We start from the raw sequence: 24,369 nt of genomic DNA on the forward strand, positions 1-24,369 counted from the left end.
TAATCCAACCTATTTATACCCAGCAAATTTGAGTTTGTAACACAAATATTATTTGTGTACAATTTTCTTGTTTGAAAAGTTGGTGTATACTGATGCATATATTGTAACTTAAGCATTTGATCTTGTAAGAATATAATCCAAATTAACACTAAATGAATTGGAGGGAAAATGATTAAATTTGTGTACCTAGAACATCTCCCTTACTAATTTAAATTTAGCAACTACCTACAAAAAAATTTAGTTTTTTTTGTTTTTGTTTCAAAGAGTTTAACTGTGAAACTTACACTCACTAAGTGTGAAGAAGAGTGATATTGCAGGTTTCAACCCACACTCCATCATAGAAAAAGTGTGATCACAACCTTTGTAAATAGCTATTTTATGACAGAAGGACTAAACTAGTGGAGACCAGGAGCTACAATAAATAATGTTATTACATGAGGTATGGTCGCAAGTACTGGTTCTTTTATAGTTCACAGTCTGAAGAACACTAGTTTAACTTTAAGGCAGCAGTTAATTAGTAAAAGAAGACATGTATGTATGGTTCTTTACTATATAGACACACTACATACAACTATTCAAGTTGATTAATAAACGATTTCAAGACTGCGGCGCAGCTTCCATTGCATTTTCCTAGCATATATATGATCACCTGCATTTTTTAGATAGCACTCCATAAGGTTTACACTCACTAGCTAAAAAATCACTGTCATGCCAGCAGCTTAATCCAATATACAACTTCTGCACTATCATCTTCTTCAATTCTAAGACACCACATAACCCACAGCAAATAGTTGAGATGATTTACGGGAAATGAAACGATCATATAGAAGAGAAAGGTAATATGTCCATTGTTTTGACTGACAAGGATGTATGACGTGGCATAGAGACTAATGATGTGTCTTGCTGACTCTTATATTTCAATGATTTGTTGGATTTTTTTATGTCCATTTGGATTATTTTTTAAAATTAATTTAAGAAAAACATTATAAAACACACAAAAATAATAAATTCATAATGTTCTTTCTCCCTTTTCCCTTTACATCTCCCTTTCTTTGAATAAGCTTCCAAAGATCTTCGTATCAAAACTCAGTGAAAAAACAAAATAAAAAAATAGAATCTTTCACCAAAGGTAACAAGAAAGAACATAAAGAGAAAGAAAAACATTGGCCTTGGTGAAGGAAGAGAGATAATCAGCCATTGTTGCTAAGCTGAATCATGGGAATGAAATTGAGCAAATAGCGGTTATTGTGTTGAGTGTTGGGTTTGGAACTTTCATTTGGTCTCTGGTACACCATGCCTACTAGCCTCTTCTCTTGCCATATCAGCTGACAAATCATCAGTTTACATTTTAATTTAACGTTGAAAACTACTATGACTAACAAAATGCAAAATGAGAGATTATTTTGTCATTTTGGCTAAGTCAAGGACTATTATGATAGTGAGGTACACGTAGAGAGACCAAACTGTTTGTCCATAAATAGAACAATAGAAAGTTTAGCATGAAGCCTTGGAATTTCTTATGATACAGTGTCTTACACTTGTTTCTTCTTCTGCCATTGCTTGTTTCTTTTAAGGTTGAATCAGGTTTTGTTATTTTAGATATACTATAAAAATGAAAGCTTCATGAATTACTCATCATGAATAAATCAGAAAAGATTTATGCTTTTCTTCAAGTGTTGATACATGGAGAGTGGCATTAATTCCAAAATTGCCAAGAATATATTCAGTTCATGATCTTTTTTCTTGCATCTCATTATATATTCTTATATATCACATTAACAATGTTTTCACACCAAATTTCCTATTTTCATGTGTGTGAAAGCATAGCAAAATGTGCTAGTCATGCCAATACTACTAAAGATAACCAACACACATTATTAAACAGCTAGAATTTTTAACTCCCAACCCCTCCTTTGTCTTTAGGAAGACACCTGGTCCCATCCTACCAAACACATATTTTTCTCCACCAATCTTCCACCCCACAGAAAATTACATTGGATTTTAATTTGCTAATTTACAATTTTAATCGGGGCTTTGTAAAAAGAATATAAATAATGATCAAATATATATAGTTCTCTCAATGAATGGAAAATATAAATTGATGCAATCGGTATATGCCACTCAATATTTAAGTTATTAATTGTTATGGAATGTGATATGTTCTTCAAAAGAAACCCCCTAGTAGTTTTGAGTTACGAATTTCATTACATACATCAGTCACCATTGAGATATATCAAAATACATTTACCATAGCACAATGCAGCTTAAGTTGACCTTCATGATTATATGGTATGCCCCTAGCAGTTACATGACCCTTCACACTCGTAAGTTGCATATACAATAGTCTTCCATTTGATTCAAGCCATGCCCCAAAAAAGAACAGTCATGCTTATACATGATTCTTTCGTCTGCTCGAATACATTTTAAAATTAGTAACCAATAAAATCACCTTAGAAGTGTTGTCAACACTTGAGAATAGAAAAAATCAAAAGTATAAATGTCAAAATTAAATTGTCCCCACTACTTTTAAATGATTGATATATAGTATTTTGCCAAACTTGATACTTCATAATGGATGCTAAGTAAATAATTATACCATAGAATTAACATCCACCTGACATATAAATCTCTCAGAAGGATAGACACCAAGGTTGTGTATTAGTATCAGGACAAACATAAGATTTGCTTAAAGTGAAAAGAAGAGGAATGAACATGCATAGAAGGATAAATAATGAAATTTGATATTACAATGAGAAATGTATTTTCAAAATCAATAACAGAGAAGATTCAGAATTGAAGAAAAAGATGAGATGTAAGATAGGAGGACATAGCAAGAAAGGCAAGCAACAAAGCAACCTTTACATCATGCACAACCAATGTACAGTAAAAAATCATATAAAAGTAAAAAGATCCACATATTTATCTTGTCTGCGACCATGTAAGCATGCCTTGAGTATAATGGATGGAAAGGTAAAAATAATAAAGACAAGTATACAATAAATAGAAAATGGAAAAATATGTAAATACTTAATTTAGGTGCTGCATAAATATATCATCCAATTTTCAAATAATTACTCATATGATTCTTGTAAATCAGAGGGCATGAAAAGAGAAATACAAAATAGATTAATGCAGGTTATCTTTCTTAGCTTGCAAATCTTTATATATGTAACTTGTTATCAATCAAGTGTGACTTTCTGACTCTCTTCATTATGGGTTCGAGGATAGTCAAGAGATATGTGACATATGTAAATAAGCAGTAAGGTTTTAGTTTGACGAGACAATAATGTTTTCAAATGAGGCCTAACCTTTTTCTCTTTTGTTTTCTTTGCACTCTCTCAAGTCGGCTAATTCTTTTTTCAAGATCAGCTATGCTTACCTCAGATAAATAGCTGTAGCTTTCTCTTTGAGTCTCAGACTGGCCGATTATGTCTCTTGACAGCCTTGAATCATTGCTCTCATTCCCATCTTCCAATACATGCTCACCATCCTCAACAGATAACAAAGGAGTCAGAGTATTATCTTTTGGAGGTAAACTTGGAGCATCAGAATCAACATCTTTCTCACCAATCAAACCATCTTCAATAGAATTTTCAAAGGACATAGATTTCAAATGTTCAGGAATTGAACCAGAAGGGACCGCATCAGCAACAATATTTCCTCCGTCAACATCAATATTTCCCCCAATTTTCATACCATCTTGAACAGAAGGAATATCATCATCAATATTTCCCCCAGATTTCATAACATCTTGAACAGATAGAACATCAACTTCATCATGAACAATATCTTCTCCATCAGCATCATCAACAATATTTCCCCCGCCAGCATCAATATTTCCCCAAGCTTTCATACCATCTTGAACAGATGGAACATCAACAATATCACCCTGGCTAGTTTTTGAACCATGATCAGAAGAATTTCCAATTGTAATAGTGAAGCCAACATGTTTAGGACCAAAATCAGAAGGAACATCAACATCAACAATATTATCACCCTTGCTAGTTTTTGAACCATCATCACTAGATTTTCCAGAAGTAACAGTGCCACAGGCAACAAGTTTAGGAATCTCAGCATGAGGTCTATGTTTTGATGAACTTGCAATCCTGTTAGGGGGCACATCATTCATAACAAAAAATTGAGGACCCAATACTGATTTTTTCCACCACTTTGCATAACAAGTGGTAACACCAGCCTTAAAAAATCTAGATGGAAAATATAATCTTGTATCAGATAAGGGTCTGGTGTAATTTTGCCAGGCAATGGCTTGAGTCTTATTGAGTCTGGACACATAACCAGGAACATCTTGATCAAATCCAAATTGCATAGCAACTCTATGTGGTAGATATTGCTCTATAGACTCAAACCCAACAAGCTCAGAAACTCTCAAGCATGTAACAAATGACAACATTTCTTTATCCAAATCCTTCTTAAATGGTACAAACATTTCATCAATTGGATAAAACATTCCCCACTTATCAGAATATCTGACAACATAAGGGCGCCAAATAAAATCATCTATAGCTGAATCTAATGCCAACCTCACATTGTCAATTTTCAAGGGCTTAACCTTATGCCACCTCAACAATACATGGTCTTCATTATTGATCAACTTGGGTTGTGGCTGCAAATTTTTGAACCTTTCCCAAACCCAAACTTGAACCAAGTAAAAGGGTGATTCTACATTAACATGCAACACCAAGGGACATTTTTTGAAATCAACAATTTGTTTCTTAAACAAACTCAAATCGTTATATAAGCTAGCCAAAACAGCAGGTGCCAAAGCAATTGTATTACCTCTAGCAAGACGAATAGCAATAGGAAACAAAGAACTTTTGACCAAAGAGTATTTATGAGGGAAAACAAAAATGGACAACCAAGTAGCAAGAAATGCTTCATGCTCAATTTCACTACCTTTGTCAATGAAAACATCCATCCATGCTGTTGTGGAATGTGGCATGGTTTTGATAATCCTCTCCTGTGTTTCAATCTTGATGAGCTTCTGTTCCACCTCTCTCATATCTTGATCTTCAAGTGGTTTGAAAACAGGATCACCAGAGAGAGAGTAACTTCCCAAAACCGCAACATCCTCCAAAGTGATTGTTGCTTCACCAAATGAAACACAAATGTATTGGTCTCACAACACCATTTGTGAACAACCCCATAAACCAAGGTTGGATCTTTCATTATGCGGCATTTAGTACTCATAATAGCATCAAAGATTTCAGCTTTCTTCCAAACTGATTCATATTTGGGTTGAAGTTGATTAACCCAATAAACCCATTGTGTGTGTGGGTAACGCCAACCATTGAAACGGATATTGAAAGGAAGTTCCTTTGAATCATAAACAGAACAAGAAGAAGATGGGTTAAGATTAAGTGGATGAATGGAGTTTGAAATGGGTTTAAGAAAATAAGCAGTTCTGAGAGTTGATTGAGTTTGAGAAGAAGGTGAAACCATGAAATCTTGTTTCACCTCTATAATAGCATCTTCTTCCAATGTTGGTGTCTTCATATTCTTCTTCACCATGGCTTTGAGATTGTGAATGAAAATGTTTTAGCAAAATGGGTTGAAAGTTGAATACAAAATGGCACTGTACTGTAGCAGCTATAGCTAGCTAGGAAAATTGTAATCGTAGCATGTTTTGGATAAACTTTACTTTACAAAAACCATTCTTTCATATTAATGGTATGTTTCTGTTCAAAACCCAAATTACCTTTTTCCAATTTCTCAACATATATTAAAAGGTTATTTTTATATTTTCAGACATTAATTGCTTTTTCAACTTTCACAAGAGTAGTCTTACCTTGTTGCATTGCATAGACAAAAAAGTAAATGTTGAATTTTGCTGAATGTAGTAATTTTCTCATACAAGACAAATCACCTTGTATGTGAAGGGACCACACTGTTTTTATCCTAAATATATACTTTATTTTTAAAAAAAATTGTTACTGAATTACTAGATTTTAACCAAACAATTACTAGATGTATATTGATTATCTTTTTATAAAATAATTCTTGTTAACATATTACTGTTTTGATTTTATTGTTTATCTAAAAACTCTAATTGAGGGACAATATTAAAAAGTCAACACACATTGTTTATAAATATATTATACTACACCTCTCAAAAAAAAAATATATTATACTACATAATTTTCTTCGGGAACTCCTATGCTACACTCATAAATTGAGGTGTACCGGTACTCTTGTTTCCTAAATCTATAAATTAACGATTAATTTTATGAAATAAATAGTTATTTGTCAGCATTTATATTTTAGAAAATATGATTTCATAAGAAAAACACATCATTCATTGTTTATAAGAATCATAGTAATTTTTTTACATATTATCGTATAAAATAATAAAAGTTCTCTATTATGAGCGATAAAAAATTTTAAGAAATTAATTTTATTTCGTTGACGCTTTTGGTGAATAAGATTTAACCATTATAATTATAAATGATAAAAAATAATATTTTTTTTTCAAAAAACAACTCATTTAACTTTAAATTTAAGGGTTTAGTGTACCATTACACTCAAATATGTTGGGTGTACGGTAGAATTTGTCTTTTCTTAATTCATATAAGTAATTAGTCAACACACATTGTATATAAGGATATGAGTACTTGCTTGTTTGGATTCACGTTGGGAATAATTGAATGCCGGGAGAAACTATGCATAACCTTGTTGCTTGATTACTACACAACTGATTGCATTCATCATCAATTTTCCTTTTAATTGTGGAGTGAACATTATTTGGATTTTGTTGGATGAGTTAATTAGGTTGAGAGTTAAAAAAGTTAGTTGCTATAATTTAGAAAAGTTAGAGATTGATCGAAGACAATAGATTACACTCTCACGGTATGGTGAAATAAGATTGGAATCTCAGGTTAAAGAGGTACCTAATATTTAGTGTCCGTTACGTTGATGGAACATTAAAAAAAATCAAAAAGAAAAATAATTTATAAATGATAGTAAGTGTATTAAAATTGAAGTTGCATCCAACTCAATTTGGGTTGATAGGTGAGATTGAATGAGGTTATTTCCACGTGTTTTTCACCACATTGAAGAGAATATTTGACCCAGAATGGGTTATACTACGTTTGACCATTGTATTGTATTGTAACCAATTTGGTAAGTACGGTGGTAGTGTGCATCAAAATTTGCATCGAAGATGTAAGTTTTCTATACATTTTATCTGTGAAGTCTACTTTTTTTTTAGATAAATTTGAAAAATACACGTTCGATTTTACTTAATATAGTAATTATCTCATAGAAGACAAAACACCCTTGAATGTTAATGGACCACCTATTGTTGTCCTAAATTTAGAATTTATTTGAAACAATGTGTTTAGTCTCATTTCTAAATTACTAGATATATATTGCTAGTATCAATTGTTAGAGTATATGTTAATATTTATTGCTAGTATCAATCTATTATCTATATGAGAAAACAAATGCCTACCAAAATTATTTAACTGTCCTTTTCTCTAACTTTTTTTACTTCACATTTTTACAACTTACTAAGGTTAAAATTGGTAATTCAAGTTCCAAGAATGCCTCACAATTCTTTTGTCAATTTGGACTAACAATACCCCTATCACAAACACTAACATTATTAAAGCAAAACAACTTTCTAAGGCTATTTTGGGTATTTCGAAACTAAATTCAACTTTCCCTCTTCTACCTAATTCAATTTATAACTTTTGAAGGTTTGAATCTGAATTTCAAATTCAAACTTCACTTACTAAAAATTTCCCTCTCTTCTTTTTCTTTATAATTTCATCTTTCTATAACATTTTATCATGGCTAAAATATGGTTTTGATCCCTGCAAAATAGGCCAGTTTTGGTTTTAGTCCCTGCAAAAAAATTTTATAGCTTTTGGTCCCTGCAAAAATAGGTCAGTTTTGGTTTTAGTCCCTGCAAAAAAAAATTTATAGCTTTTGGTCCCTGCAAAAATAGGTCAGTTTTGGTTTTAGTCCCTGCAATTTTTTTTTATAGTTTTTGATCCCTACAAAATTATGCCAGATTTGCTTTTAGTCCCTGCAAATCTTTTATAATTTTTTTTATAAATTAAAAAATTATGGAAAATTGAAAAATTAATAAAAAAATTAAAAAAATTCTGGAAAAATTAAAAATTAATAAAAAATTGAAAAAAATATTAAAAAATTTTGGAAAATCGAAAAATAAATAAAAAAATTTAAAAAAAATCTGAAAAAAATTAAAAATTAATAAAAAAATATTAAAAAATTCTGGAAAAATGAAAAATCAATAAAAAAATTGAAAAAAAAATAATAAAAAATTCTGGAAAATTGAAAAATTAATAAAAATGAAAAATATTGAAAAAAACGGAAAAAATTAAAAAAATCTGGAAAAATTAATAAAAATAAAAAATGATTAAAAAAATAAAATAATCTATTTAAATGAAAAATAATGAAAAAATTCTGGAAAATAAAAAATATTCTGATTAGTATATATGTCGAGCTTAGGTTTTTTCAGTGTATTTTTCCCTTATTCTCGGTTTATAAATACCCAAAAGTTCCCGCTTTATAAATACACAAAAATTCCCGGAAAAAATACTAATGAAAATTTCGAAAATTTTTCATTAAAATTTCATTTTTCAAGAATTTCACTTTTATTTTCGAAAATTTAAAATTTCATTAAAATTTATTTTCCAGACTTTCATTAAAATTTAAAATTTCGAAAATTTCATTTTTCCAGAATTTTAATATTTTTAGAAAATTTTTGAAATTTTATTTTTTCCAGAATTTTTTAATCTTTTTTATTTTTTCCAGATTTTTTTAATTTTTTCCTTTTTTTTCATTTTTATTAATTTTTCAATTTTCCAGAATTTTTTTATATTTTTTTCAATTTTTTATTATTTTTTTCAGATTTTTTATTGATTTTTCATTTTTCCAGAATTTTTTAATATTTATTTTCAATTTTTTATTAATTTTTAGTTTTTCCAGAATTTTTAAATTTTTTTATTAATTTTTCGATTTTTCAGAATTTTTTTAATATTTTTTTCAATTTTTTAATAATTTTTAATTTTTCCATAATTTTTTTATTAATTTTTCAATTTTCCAGAATTTTTTAATTTATAAAAAAAATTATAAAAGATTTGCAGGGACTAAAAGCAAAACTAGCATAATTTTGCAGGGACCAAAAACTATAAAAAAAAAATTGCAGAGACTAAAACCAAAACTGACCTATTTTTGCAAGGACCAAAAGCTATAAAAAAATTATGCAGGGACTAAAACCAAAACTGACTTATTTTTGCAGGGACCAAAAACTATAAAAAAAATTTGCAGGGACTAAAACCAAAACTGGCCTATTTTGCAGGGATCAAAACCATATTTTAGCCTTTTATCATTAACTCATTTTCAAAAGTCTCAACTATGCTCTTTCTCATTCATTTCTTTCCTGCATATTTCTTTACTAGAACATAATTCATTTTTATTGTTCAAAACTCATATATGCTAACATCACTTTTCCTGCATATTTCTTTTTGCAGATTTAACAGGTTACAAAAGATCTACGGTGACATTCTATCTTCAAATAAATGGTAATGGTAGTGTTACTAACTTTATTTATTTCTTCAGATTTTGTTTATTTTCCGTAGGAATACATGAGTAAAAACTATGAGATAACTCTCCAAGAAAAAATATATTGGTAATGGTAAGTGTATGAAATTCATCTCATTCTCAGCTATCAACTATGTTACTTTCCTTTTCCTTACACAACTCTATTTTGATCAAAAGTGTTTTCTAACATTTCATTGATTTATTTTGCAGAAAACTTGAAAGTTGTTCATTCTTCAACTAAACAAGTAGCTAGAGTCCTATAAAAACAAGTTGTTCATTCTTCAACTACAATTTTTTGCAAAAAAGTATGTTGCTAATATAATTGAAAAATATTATATTTTGCAGGAAAAGATGAATGATGTTCTTTTCACTTCAACAATCTACCAAAAAGACATGCTTCAATACAAGATGAAGAAAAGCCAGGAGAGTTTGATTAGTATATTCTTTTGAGTGATTATATATTGTTAAGAAGAAAATAAATACATAAGAAAGAAGTTTAGTTTTTTTTTTAGGGAGAAAGAAGTTTAGTTGTGATGTATGTATATACACAGTTTTGTATTCAGTGCACAAAGGACACTTAGTTTTTTTAGAAGACTTCCTAAAAAAATAAAAATAAAAAATTTGGTAGATGAGGAACACTATATTTAGTTAGCATTATATATTAAATGTCTGGCTCATATGTTTACTATAACAAAATAAATTATTTTCTGCTTGTAAATAAAATTATTATATATTCATTGTTTTTAGAATGAAAAAATATTACCTTTTTTTTTGGTGAAAAAAATTACTTTGTTATTTAAATAAATTAATTTTTGCTTGAAAATAAAAATATTATATATTCATTGTTTTTAGAATAAAAATATTACATTGATATTTAAAGAAATTAATACTTTTCAGAACTGAATAAACGAATGACTTTTCAAACCATATACAACATCTCATACAACTTAAAATAAAATCAGAAAGATGCATCGATAGAAAAACAAAACTATGTGGATTAATGAAAAAAAATGGCTAAAATTATCAACAATGTAATTTTACTAACAACACAAACGAATAAACAGATGAGAGAAGAATCCATCAAACATATCTGAGATTGTAGATTAACTAAAATATTGGGAGAAATTTAAACATTTCAAAAAATAAATGATAGATCTACAGTTTCAGATATTTGTGAAACATAAAAAAAATCTCGAATCCAAACCAGATCTGATACGTATATAGTTGAAGAAAGTATAAAGTTGAGAAGAAATTGCAGATATTTGTTGTTGCATGTATAAAGTTGAGAAGAAATTGCTCAGATCTGATACTTATCTTTTAATGTCTCTTATGTTGTTTTTGTTGTTCATGTATATCAGTTAGCAGAATCAATGAAAAATCTGGTCAAAACACTAAAACATCTTGAAACAATTGGGGTTTGTACTGAGTGATGGTGTCAGATGTGGTAAAAATTTACAAGGAAGCAATGAAAGTGGTATTAATGGGCCGAAAGTTTAAGACGTGGGAGAGAGAAGAGAGCGCTTCTGGTTTGTTGTGTTAAGGGAAGAGAGATAAAAAAAAATTATAAATGAAATGAGTGTTTTGGAAGAAGCAAGAAGAGAAGGAAAGAGGAATCTGTAAAAGTGAATCACGTGACAATTGAAAGAAAAGAGGAATGTGTGTGGGTACTAATTTTTACAATAAAATAAAGTTTTAAATGTGTCTTAAAGGCACAAGTTAACATGACCCTAAATTTTTTTACTTTGTGTTGTATCTTTGTTTCCGTAGGTTTAGCTCAGTTGGTAAGATAAATACATAATATATGTAAGGTTCTTCGGGGTTCGAACCTCAAGAACCTCATACACCACCAATTTTTTTTGTCTCTTTAGTATTTTTTTTTTCTTTCAAAATAATTGTCATTTTAAAATATTAATTCAATATTCATTATTATTTTCACTATTATACTCTTATTTATTAAATTTCATCTAACTTAACTATGTCCTTAAAAAAAATATGGACTGAAATTTGTGAATGATAAATATAAAAAAAACACTGGACCATGACTTGTGAGTGATAAATAAAAAAAAAACAGGGGACCAAACTCTATTAATGATAAATATAAAAAACACGGGAATAGTATTCTTGACGGAGAAATTTAAAAATGCACGGGACCAAGATTTATGAATGATAAATATAACGATTCACGGGAAGATTTGTGAATGATAAATGTAAAAAACACGAGACCAAAAATTGTGATTGATAATTTAAAAAAAAAAAACACGGGACCAAGATTTGTGAATGATAAACATAAAAAACACAGGATTTATATTTATCATTCGTAAATGATAAAAAAACACAAGATTTGTAAAAGATAAATATAAAAAGGAAAATGCTCATTATCGCAACAAAACACTTCACAAAATCGTCCCGAATGATCTGACACCCTCAACTACTCTATTTTATTTCTTTTGAGCTGTCCTCAGCTACTATATTTTCATCCACTTCCATGCTTTATATAATATTATTTAATTTAATAATTCAGTTTCAATCACATCCTCCTTTCATCTTCCACTTCAACAACAACACTTCCTCTTAGGTAGTTTAATGTCATGGCTTCAAACTCACTGTCATGGCTTTCAAGTTGTTCACTCATAATCAGTTTATTACTTTAATTTGGATTTTGTTTGTTTTGCTGGAAACAGATGCTTCTAAGTTGCCAAGAAATTGATGGTTCTTAATCTTACTCTTCTTTTGTACACTGTTTGTAAGTTGACAATATATCTCATTATATTTTTTTTACAGAAATATGTTAGTATATATTTCTTTATAAATTCAAATGGAGCTTACGATTATAACACAAGACCCATTTTAGTAACTACAACGAGTGATCGGTTTTAATTAGTATTTTTTAATATCTTTATTTAAACACCGTGACTACCTAAGTTTTATTAATATCTTCAAAAAATATATGTGGGTGTATGAACTATATATTAATAAAAATATATATGTGAGTATATATTTGTTTTACGGGAATATATTAATATATTCTTATTTCTGAAATCTAATAGGAACTATATATTGATAAATATATGGGAGTGTATGGACTATATATTTATAAAATTATATCTCATTATATGTTTTTATATAGAAATATGTTAGTACATGTTTATTTGTGAAATCTATTTTCATTTTTTTTTAATATCGTCAATACTAAAACAAACAAAAAAATTATAATATACTATGATTAATCATACTTCAATTTTTTCCATTTTTTTAAATGTATCAATAAAAAACCCTTTGGAGTGTACAATTGTAACACGGGACCCATTTTAGTAATTATAACGAGTGATCAGTTTTAATAAGTATTTTTAATCTTTTAAAAAAAATTAGTATTTTTTTAATATCTCTATTTAAACACCGCGACTGCCTAAGTTATTTTTTTTAAAAGAACTGCCTAAGTTTTATTAATATATTAATAAAGTATATGTTTGTGTATGGACTATATATTAATAAAAATATATATGAGTATATGTTTGTTTTATGGGAATATATTAGTATATTCTTATTTATGAAATCTAATGAGAACTATATATATTGATAAAATATATATTAGTATTTTTTTACGGGATGCTTATTAGTATTTTTCACACTAAAACATATTAGTAAATAAAAACTATGATTATTTTTATTTATTAGCTTTTTTAACATCTTCAATACTAAAATTTAATATATATTTGTTCATATTAACATTTAATTATTTTACAATTTTTCATTACTACCGATCAATATATACATTATTATGCTTTAAATACTTTACATATTTTCACTATGGACAAAAAAATACTATGACAAGCACAGCCAAGACAAGACACGCGGCGAAGCCGCGGCCATACAGCGTGGCGAAGCCGCGCTACCCGTGCTCAGCACGGGTATCTCGACTAGTTGGTTAGTTAGAAATTTGTTAGGCGTTAGTTACCCAATTAGTTGGTGTTCTATAAATTAGAAAACTAGGTACACAATTTAGTATCTTTGGATTTTTTGATGTTTACTATGATTATGTTAAGGTTTATGAAAGTGGCAAGGGCTGTCTCTCTTGAAGGTTGAAGGTTGGTGAGGATCTGTCGAGTTGGTCTGTTTTGCTGAACTTTTGACAGATAGTTGTTCTCTTTGTTCATTTGAAGTTGTTCTGATTATATACTCTTTGTATTCATTCATAAAATAAGGTTGAATACAAAGAGGATCAAACTCAAACATGACGACTAGCATAGGAAATGACTGCCTTCGCTAAAGAATGGGCTATATTCTGCATCCACTGAATTGCATTCGACATAGAAACGTCACACTGTTCAATCTCATTTGCTGCATCCACTGAATTGCATTCGACAACCCAACAGCCAAAGCTTTAAGAACACACATCTCTGGAATTGTCCAACCCGTAGTCGCCTTAACAATGCTCCGGAACTGTTTTTAATGCAACAGCCATAAGTAGTCACACTCAATGCACTTTATCTACACTATATTGTAACCTTCCCTGATCAGAATTCTGCCACTGTGTGGTGTTATTTTTGCTAACATCAGGATGAATCCTTACTCTAAGGCTTTGTGCAGCAATCCATTCAATTCCCAACATATGCACAGAGTTAACAATCTTGACTTGAACTAAGATGCTGCTGGTTCCAAATCAAATCATTTATATTTGGCCAAATCCCCCATAACAGCACTAATGCACGACTAACAGCAGCTTCCGTCTCTCTAGTACAAATGTCAAGAATCACTTGATCAGACAAAGAAAATCTCCGCGTGCAATTCTGCAGAAGGTGCGCCAATCCTGCAATATCCCAGCTTTCTGCACTAGTTCTGCAATGAAATTATATGTGACAATCGTCCTCTACTTGAACCTCACACACTGCACAGTTTAATGGACACTGTACTCGACACTCATAGCACATGTTGTACAAGAAACAAAGGCACTGTTAGTGAAGGACAGACTTCCATATGCAGTGAGTTAGCATACAGTTTCTTGAGGTTACATCCCTTTCCCTTAAGTAGACTATATATTCTGATTTTTTACCCCCACAATTTTAAGATTTGAGAATTTTTGTTTTGGATGCATCCCTGCACTTCATTATATATGTTTTATCACACTAAGTTTTCTCACCAGATTTACTCTCTCACTCTCTCTGTGTGGAAAAATATAGTAAAGTATGTGTTAGTCATGGCAATACTACCAAAGATAAGTAACACAAGCATAGTAGATACTAATAAAAACATATATATCATAACTCATAAAAGCTAGTATTACTTTCTCTTTCATTTGTTATCAACAAAATATAGGGTATGAAAAGACCATCTATCACTGTCATGAGTTTGATAAAGAGAGTTTAAAAAGAAAATAGAGTTTTAAGAAGATGATGGTGGTGGTTGTTGTTGATTCCTTAGAACACTGGTGAGTAGTTGCCTCAACTCTTCATCCCTCTTCTCCCTCAAATCCATTAACCGTAAGATCTCTTCTTGTTGTCTTGCTACACGCGCTAGTTCCTCTTTTAACAAACCCGTAGCTTCATCTTCTCTTTCTTCAACCGTTTCTCTAGCTTCTGCTTGAGCAGCCATATCAGAGTGATGCTGAAGATCATGCTGCACAACAGTATTACTTTCGCTAATAGCAGAGCTTTGGTTTTTACCTTGTGTCTTTGATGACTTCACCTTTGCTGCTTTTCTCGCATTTGCATCAATAATTTCAACAACTTTCAAACAATTATGAACAGAAATTTCATAAGGAGCATCAGTATAAAGATCATCAATCTTCCTAGTTTTACATTTTGAACCAAAGTCACAATTTTTTCCAAGACTGGGAGGAAATCGAGGTGGAACACCAACATCCTTATCACTGTTGTTAGCTATTCTTACACAAGGTCTATGTTTTCTTGAGCTTGCACTTCTCTTCTGCCGCACAGCATTCTTCACAAAATTGTCGCAACACAATACCGATTGCTTCCACCACCTGACATAACGCATGGTAACATCTGCCTCAAATAATCTTGGTGGAAAATACAAATTTTTATCAGATATGGGCCTGCAGTAGTTTTCCCAAGCGATTGACTTAGTCTCATTGAACCTAGGCACATAACATGGAACATCTTGATCCATTCCAAATTGCATAGCAACTCTATGTGGTAGATACTGTTCAATAGAGTCAAATCCAACAAGCTCGGAAACTCTCAAGCATGTAACAAATGACAGAATTTTTTTATCCAAATCCTCATTAAATGGTACACAAATTTCATCATTTGGATAAAACATTCCACAATTATCAGCATATCTAACATAAGGACGCCAAAGAAAATCATCGACAGCCGAGTCTAAGGCCAACTTAACACTGTCAAGTTTCAAGGCCTTAACCTTATGCCACCTAAACAAGAAAGGGTCTCCATAGTTGATCAACATGGTTTGTGGGTGTGGTTGTAAATTTTTGAACCTCTCCCACACCCAAATTTGAACCAAATAAAAGGGTGATTGAAGAGTAAGTTCTAAAGGATATCTATCACCACCAACAGGATGTTTTGATAAATCAACAATTGTTTTCTTAAACAAAGCTAAATCCTTATATAAGCTAGCTAAAACAGCAGGTGCCAAAGCAATAGGATTCCCTCTAGCAAGATGAATAGCAATAGGAAACAAATAACTTTTCACTAAGTTGCTAGGAAAAACAAAAGTTGACAACCAAGTAACAAGGAATGTTTCATGCTCAATTTCACTTCCATTATTAAAGAAAATATCCATCCATGTTGATGGTCTAGGCTTACCTTTTTTACTCTTCCAAGGTTCTTGTCTTGCAAGTATCAATTTCTTCTCCACCTCAATCATTTCATGGTCTTTAACTGGTGTAAAAACAGGATCACCAAGGACAGGGTAACCCCCCAAAACCATAACATCCTCCAAAGTGATTGTTGCTTCACCAAATGGAAATACAAAGGTATTTGTCTCAGAACACCATTTCTCAACAACCCCATATAGCAAGTTATGATTTTTATGAATGTAGCATTTAGTACTCATAATAGCATCAAAGATTCCAGCTTTCTTCCACACAGATTCATACTTTTGTTGAAGTTTATCAACCCAACAAACCCATTTCTCTTGTTTGTAGCTCCACCCATCAAAATGAACTGTCAAAGGCCACTCTTTTGGTTCAAAAACAGAAGATGATGATGATGATGAAAATGGGTTACGGTTAAAATCATTGAGGGTAAGTTCAAGAATGGAGTTTGCAATAGGGTTGAGAAAATGGGCTGTTCTGAACTTTGGATCACTATCACCAGCAGGTGAAAGCATGTGATCTTCCTTCACCTCCATGATGGTATCTTCCCACAGGTTTTTGTTCTTCTTCTTCATCATGGGTTTGAGACTATTGTTCAAAAAGCTCAAATCTTTAAACTTGAAAACTACACTACCAAGAAAAAGAATGGTCGCTTTCAAATGTTTAAATAGTAAAGTAGCATGTTTTGGGAAATTTCAGTTCACAAAAGCATTTTTGCACATAAAGAAGGAAAAGAATGGGAAATGTGTGAGAAAACCCAAATTACCTTTTTTATGCTTGTAACTGATCTCTGAGACCAAACATTGAATGGAGGAGGCATTAGAATTTTGTGAAGTGTGTATACTTTGTTTTGTCTTTTCCTTAGGATTCCTGTACTTTGTTTTAACTATATTTTGTTATAAAAAATCCACTGCTAGAAAGCTAGTTCAACTCATACTACTGTTAGTATCACTATTGTTAGATTGAACGCAGGGACAAACCCACCTTGTGGTTGTGGGATCAGTTGAGATATGGCCTACACATATTTTGAAAAACAATTTTTTCAGGTTTAATTACTCTTTTGGTCCTTAATTTATTTTTTGGTTTTGTTTTGGTCCCTTAACTATTAAAGTTTCGTTTTGGTTCCTTAACTTATTTTTTGGTTTCGTTTTGGTCCCTTAACTATTAAAAGTTTCGTTTTGGTCCCTTAACTTATTTTTTGGTTTCGTTTTGGTCCCTTAACTCTTCATTCGTCAACCACTTTGGCCCTTTACGTTAGGATGAATGTATTAGAGTTAAGGGACCAAAACGAAACCAAAACATAAGTTAAGGGACCAAAACGAGACCAAAAAATAAGTTAAGGGACCAAAACGAAACTTTTAATAGAGGGACCAAAAAGTAAGTTAAGGGACCAAAACGAAACTTTTAATAGTTAAGGGACCAAAACGAAACCAAAAAATAAGTTAAGGGATCAAAAGAGTAATTAAGCCATTTTTTTAGTACTTAATACACAAAAATATAAATAGTATGATAAAATTAAAATTCAAAAGACATATGTCTCCATTATATTTTGATTTTTTTTAATGGGTCGTAGGCCTAGCTTGACTGATATTGTTAGGTTTAACGTCATCATCTAAATTCGAACACGAGACCTTCCAATGTGAGTAAGTTTTAGGTATGTGGTCACTTCATGACAAAAACAAAGCGTAATAGTTTGACTATGTTGATGGAAGCTAAAATTTGTCGAGTTCGCATGAGTTTTCTGAACTATGAGTTCCTTTACTTTAAGCAATAGACGCAGATGGAGGAACTATGTCCCTCAGGTGTGGGTTCCCTAACTACTCCATTAGAGCATTAACTATTGTTTTTTATTTTTTTGGTTTTGACCTACACTAAGAAATGCATAAAGAAAAAAAGAAAGATAAATGAATTTTTTTTTTAATATAAGAATGATTGCCTGTCTTAATTACAATGTATGACCAAAGTATTTATAGTATAAATATTACCTATTAGACAAACATTGTGGCCTAAAATGTGTAAGCCCTATTCAATTAATTTTTACGGGTGTTGCGTGATAACTCTCACGGTAGTGGGAACGTGGCGTCCCATGTCCGGCTTCAGTTTCCTCTCCTCGCCATGATCCATTGACAAGGTATTTAATTTGCAGCTGCATGGTTGATCACGTCATGTTCCCCCATTCTTCGAAAACAATTGTTGGTGTTGAGAGCAGAACGTGGGCAGTGGCGGAGCCAGGAAATTTATGGAGTTCGGGCAAAAAATTTATTTCAAATTCACATGTGACACAATATATAAACAGTCATAAACAGGGTCCTCATTTTGTCAACAAAAGTACAATTTAAAATAGGGTTATTAATTGAAATTGGTCATGTAATATACGTGAAGTCTGAAAACAAAACAAAACATGAATTATGAATTATGAATTTAAGTGTCAAAAACTCAAAAAACAAAACAACGGAAATCTCAACCTATAAATCGAATTTTGAGCTCATTATTTGCAGAGACATCTATAAAAATACATAAAAAGGAACTGTAAAGTTTCATAGCATTTCGAAGTCATTTAAATTTATTTTTATTTTTCAACCAAAACATGCAAAATTGAAATTTTGTTCCGCGTAAGCGTATACTCACAAGTCAAATTTAGTTCCCTAATTTTGTTGACATGACTAGAACATGATTAGAACCTTCACAATGAAATTTTGTAGTTTTTAAACAAGATACAAATTAATTATAAACTGTTTAAGAAATTCATAATTATGATGGAATAAAAATTCATAATTAATTTATCCCTGGTCGAAGAATTGTGTAAAGCTATATTTTAATGTGCTAAACATGTATGAAAAAATAGTGAAAAAATTCAACATGTATGTCACATTTTTAGACTACGCGTATATTATAGGGTGGTCAGAAATAAGAAGAAATTCAAGTTACAATGCTAGAATATATGTTTTGTATTTTATAAGGTCATTTTTCAGACATAATGTATATTACATGGTCAATTTGAACAATTAACCCGTTAAAATAAGAGTTGAATCCGTCAATAGTGTGCTAAATAAAATTAGGAGGTAAATGTCTTTTCCGAGCCTATTTGCGTGTGAGAATTTTCAGATTTTACCCAAATTTTTCTTTTTGTCAGTGTGTTAATGGGCTTTTGGGTTGGGTCTAATGTGCAAAAATTATCGATCGAGCACGGGCGACCGCCCGGGGTCGCCGGGCGGTGAAACCTCCCCTGAACGTGGGTAATGCGTATTGTCGAGTCCCACTATGTCTTTGACTTATTTTTTAGCCTTAGACACCCACACTCTGAGTTAATTAATGACCTTGAAAAAGGATCTTCGTCCTCGCTCGGCAGCTCTAGCATTGCCTATCCTTCACTCGGCATAGGAGCCTCCTCTCTTGATTGCTCAATCATCTATTTTCCAAAATTGGTTAACATGGTAATTATTTTTACGCGTAAACAGACTAATATCATTTATTGGTAGATTTTTTTATTTTTAGATTTCATCCTTTTAAATTAGAATATGTGTTTTACTATATCGAAAGTATATACATTTTTTTTACTTCAAAACACTTGGATGAGATGGTAAGAAATTTATTTCTAGCTTAATAGAGGTCATGAATTTCAATCCAGCTCTTGGTCGGAGGATACCAAGTTAAAGAAAAGTGTCATCAATTTTTTATTTTATTTTATTTAGAGATATATATTTTCTATAAATCAAATAAGATAATGTGGAAAAAGAAAATTAACAAATAATATCATTAAAATTACCAGTATATCATTATAACTGAGTAATGGTTTTTCGTAAAAACGGTTTCTTTGTTGGCACCAAACATTGCGGACAGTAGCATGTTTTAGGCAACCTGACAACAGCATATTAAATATTGAAACCCCGAAATTACCCTTTTCTGCTTGTTATTTGAAAATCTCAAACCAAACAAGTATGTTCATCTCCTTTAATTAATATAAGAAAATCTTATGTTGTGGAAAACCCTTTAATGCCCTAATCCCTTTTTAATGCAAAGGTCACAATTATTGGGGTAATTATGGTCTTTTTCCATACATGTGCTTTTGAATATTGTGGAAATTCCACTTCTGTCCCTAATCCCTTCTTCTGCCCTGCCATCAATTTAAGGGTAAACTGTGTCTAAAAAGCTTACCCATGCTATGTTTAAAGGATTTTCCATTTTTCAATGTCACCAAATGTGCCAGCACTATACAATTCAAATTTCGAAACTCCCCCCTAAATTTTAAAACACCAACCTTTTGAAATCATATATTCAAAAGCACTTTCAACAATGGTGGATCATTCTCACTTTTCTGTTTCCAAATACAACCAAGTGAGAGAAGAGAAATAATGAGAAAGGTCAAGTTCTATATTTTATTTTGTATGTTTTCAAACTTTCTAATCTTCATCTTCTCCTCTTTAATTTTATTTTGCAGGAAACGTGAAAGTTCTTTACTCATCATAACAAGTAGTTCAAGTACTGCAAAAACATGATATTCAAAGTGTCTACAAGTTCAAATCTACAAGTTCATTTGATGTTTAAAGTGTCTAAAATTTCCTTTTTTCTTTATCTAACATATACCTTTCATTATTTGTATTTATATTTATATTCAACTACAATTTTTTGGTCTATAAATGATATTGCAGGAAAGTTGAAAGAAGTATTTGTCTCTTCATCAATCTACAAACAAAGAAAAGAGACACAAGTAAGTGTTTTTGTTCTTTATATTATTGTTCTTTAAGTTCCATTTCTGTTCTTCCACCTTTTTTTCAGATGATTTAAAAGTTGCTCTCCTACTGGGGACACGATGTTCTGCAAAACAAACAAAAAATGTCCACAAAATCTGGGTATACATACTTAAATGAAAGGAACAAAAATTAAACAGAATAATAAATATCAAAATTTAAGATGAATTATTAAATAGTTTTATTGATTTTATTATATATCTTTTTGTTGGTTTCAGATTTTTGTTGTTATGACATGGTACATCACATGAGAGTAGTTGAGAACTCTGATGTGCCATGACAAAATTTCCTCTATCATTTTTCATATATTAAATATAAAAAAAAGGTTGGATTTATGACCCCAAAAATTGACTGGTGATAGTTTGCAGCAAAGTCAAATGATGTTCATGGCTCTTCAACAAACTACAAAGAAATACATTATTATGAAGAAATAAACTGAATATCTTTATTTTATTTTGTATGTTCTTATTTTATATCTACTGGTACGAAAATAAAACAATTTTTTAAACAATACAAATTTTTTTTTGAAAGAAATTTAATCTCAAGACAGTATTTTATTTGACATATTTTTATTTAGTGTAGTTTTTTTTTTTTGAAGGAATTGATTAGTGTAGTTAGTAGTGGATTACTACTACTTGGATTGCTAGGCTCGACCAAAAGATTCTTTTCAACAAATGAATACCAAAAGAGTTCTTATTTTATTCCATAATTTTTATAACAAACTCTGTTTGTCAAAAGGTCCGAAAAAAGGAATGATATTATTCTTTAAATTAAGAAGATGATGAAGAGACATAGATCCAACAACATATTCAACAAGAAAAATAAAATAAAAATTCTTTGACAATAAACCGATTATTGATAGTAAACCGATTTACTATCAAAAATAAAATAAAAATCTTTCAAAATTATTATTTTTCCTAACCAGCAACAAAAAATACCACATAAAATATTTTCTACATGCTTTGTTGACTCATAAGAACCACAGATACAAATCAAATTAGAGATGGAAAAATTACTTTCATATGATTAAGTATAGAGTATCTCTTAAGTATATGAGTATAAAACCTGACTTTAAAACCCTTTAATTTGTTTTATCTGTTGTTGTTGTTGTTGTTGCATGTCTGAAAAAAGAAGTCCGACGGTTTGATGCCCAAATCATGATGAAATAGGTCCAAAAGAGAGCTTACATGATGAAGGTTCCAGATCGGCTGCAAAATTCCATGAATGAGGTCGAACATGGTGCTTTTGAAAATGGTGCTTTTGAAAATCTAATTTCATAGAAAGAAAGAGGAGAATGAGGTGATGAATAATATGTATTTTTTTTTTAATAAAGGTCGCCGGAAAGATGTAGATCTGGTCGGATTTGTTGGTCGTGGGAAAGATGTTTATGGATGGTCTCAGACGAGAGAGAGAGAGACAAAAGCAAAAGAAAGGAAATGAGTATGTTAGAGATGGGAGATGGGATAAGTGTGAGGATTTTGTTAAAATTTAACAAATTATTAAATATCATTAAATATATCATTCAAAAAAAATATTAAATAAAAAAAATTTGGTGGGACGTGTGAGGATTTTTTTTTTATAATGAGACGTGTGAGGATTTTTTTTTTGGTTACACGTGTGAGGATTTGAGAGTGAACATAAAGTGTTTTATTTTTTAATGGCAAACATAATTATAATTAAACATAGAGAGAGTGATGACTGATGATGGTAGTATGTATATGTGGTGTGGCAAATAATTTGTTGTGCTTATAATAATAAAAAAACATTTTATTTTTAGCAGATACTTTATAGGAACATAGAAGTGTGGCAGAACATAGAAGTAAGAGTTTATATAGATGACAGTGGAGCATGGGTTGTTTTTGGACCAAATAAAAAAATTGATTCTTTGTGGACAAAATAATAAATAACAATAATAATAATAATAAAAAAAAAATAAACTCAATAAATAGAGAACGAAAATAAAAAATAAATATAAAATTGATGAACAGCGTATTGATAAAATGGGACTCAACAAAAACCCATAATTAAAAACAAACCAGGAAAAAAAACAGAATTAAAGTAACCTAATTAAAAATGTCATAATGTGAGTGGGTTGTTGGATTACAATTGGATGAGTCATCAATGAAGATGAGGAGATAAGGAAGAAGATATGGCTTGTGAGAGAGAAAAAGGAGATGACAGGAAAAGAGGACAAATTACATTGGAAAGTAAAACAGAATAAAATAAAATGGACATGTGTTATTGTTTCTGGGTCTCAATGTGTACTTTGTCTGGCTAATTAAATGAAAATAATTAAATGACTAACACTGCTATTTTCTTTATCAACTGCTGCGCCATACATTTTTATTCAGCAGGGGCTTGCTTTGCTCATGTGCAGCTACCGTTTGCTTTTGTGTTTTTTGTTTTGGGAGAACTTCTTTTGTTTTGTTTACTTTCAAGCCTATTAGTGCTTTTTGTACAGGTGTTAATAATATTTGCCGTTAAAAAAGTGATAAGTTATCGCTTACTAAACTAAGTTTGATACACGAAAATTATATTTTTTCACGGGACGCATATTAATATACGTTAATTATGTTTTTTCACGGGACGCATATTAATATTTTTCACACTCAAACATATTATTAAAACAAAACATTATTATAATATAATATGTGGGTGTATTGACTATATATTAATAAAAATATATATGACTTTTTATGTTCATATAATAATTAATATATCTTATTGTAAATATAGACTAGATACATCACTTATACAATGAACCAAAAAAGTCAAATGTTATCATTGATACGAAATTTATAATAATTATAATACACGGACCATGTTGTTATCGATATAAATTTTACTATTATACTTGAGACAAAATTATCATGCACTTGAAAAGTTTTTCGTGATCCTATTTCATAATTAACTTAAATGCACGGGTTAAGTTGTCAATGACTAAACTAATACTGATATACGAGACATGTTATCATTGATACGAAATTTATAATAATTATAATACACGGACCATGTTGTTATCGATATAAATTTTACTATTATACTTGAGACAAGCCGTCGTTAATAAAATGCACTAAAACGTTGACATTGATTAAACAAAATTATCATACACTTGAAAAGTTTTTCGTGATCCTATTTCATAATTAACTTAAATGCATTGGTTAAGTTGTCAATGACTAAACTAATACTGATATATGGGACACGTTATCATTGATACGAAATTTATAATAATTATAATAC

General features: G+C 30.4%; 1 protein-coding gene, 1 long non-coding RNA gene and 1 pseudogene across 4 annotated transcripts; all 3 read right to left on the bottom strand.

Moving 5' to 3' along the window:
• Window positions 1-2,100: 2,100 nt before the first annotated feature.
• Window positions 2,101-5,518, bottom strand: LOC146938083 (uncharacterized; annotated as a pseudogene). Its single transcript, XR_015031116.1, has 2 exons — window positions 3,380-5,518; window positions 2,101-2,408 (listed from the first exon to the last, which is right to left on the bottom strand). The product of XR_015031116.1 is annotated as an uncharacterized LOC146938083 (transcript).
• A 9,328-nt stretch (window positions 5,519-14,846) lies between these two features.
• On the bottom strand, window positions 14,847-17,173 carry LOC146938084 (uncharacterized). Its single transcript, XM_085752112.1, has one exon. The coding sequence runs from the start codon at window positions 16,957-16,959 to the stop codon at window positions 14,968-14,970; it is 1,992 nt and encodes a 663-aa protein (XP_085608238.1). The 5' UTR covers window positions 16,960-17,173; the 3' UTR covers window positions 14,847-14,967.
• A 3,713-nt stretch (window positions 17,174-20,886) lies between these two features.
• LOC146938085 (uncharacterized) lies at window positions 20,887-23,418 on the bottom strand. Of its 2 annotated transcripts, none has more exons than XR_015031118.1 (2): window positions 22,200-23,418; window positions 20,887-21,196 (listed from the first exon to the last, which is right to left on the bottom strand). It is a non-coding gene; the product is annotated as an uncharacterized LOC146938085 (long non-coding RNA). The 2 variants fall into 2 exon arrangements; XR_015031117.1 differs by having other exon boundaries at window positions 22,195-23,418.
• Between the last annotated feature and the right edge of the window lie 951 nt (window positions 23,419-24,369).

Source organism: Medicago sativa, chromosome 3 (assembly GCF_051527215.1).
Source record: "Medicago sativa cultivar Bolivia chromosome 3, Bolivia_mono, whole genome shotgun sequence".
Lineage (NCBI taxonomy): Eukaryota > Viridiplantae > Streptophyta > Magnoliopsida > Fabales > Fabaceae > Medicago > Medicago sativa.

Bases quoted from the DNA above. Each gene is read 5' to 3' on its own strand.
- LOC146938084 (XM_085752112.1), bottom strand. From the start codon at position 16,959: ATGATGAAGAAGAAGAACAAAAACCTGTGGGAAGATACCATCATGGAG.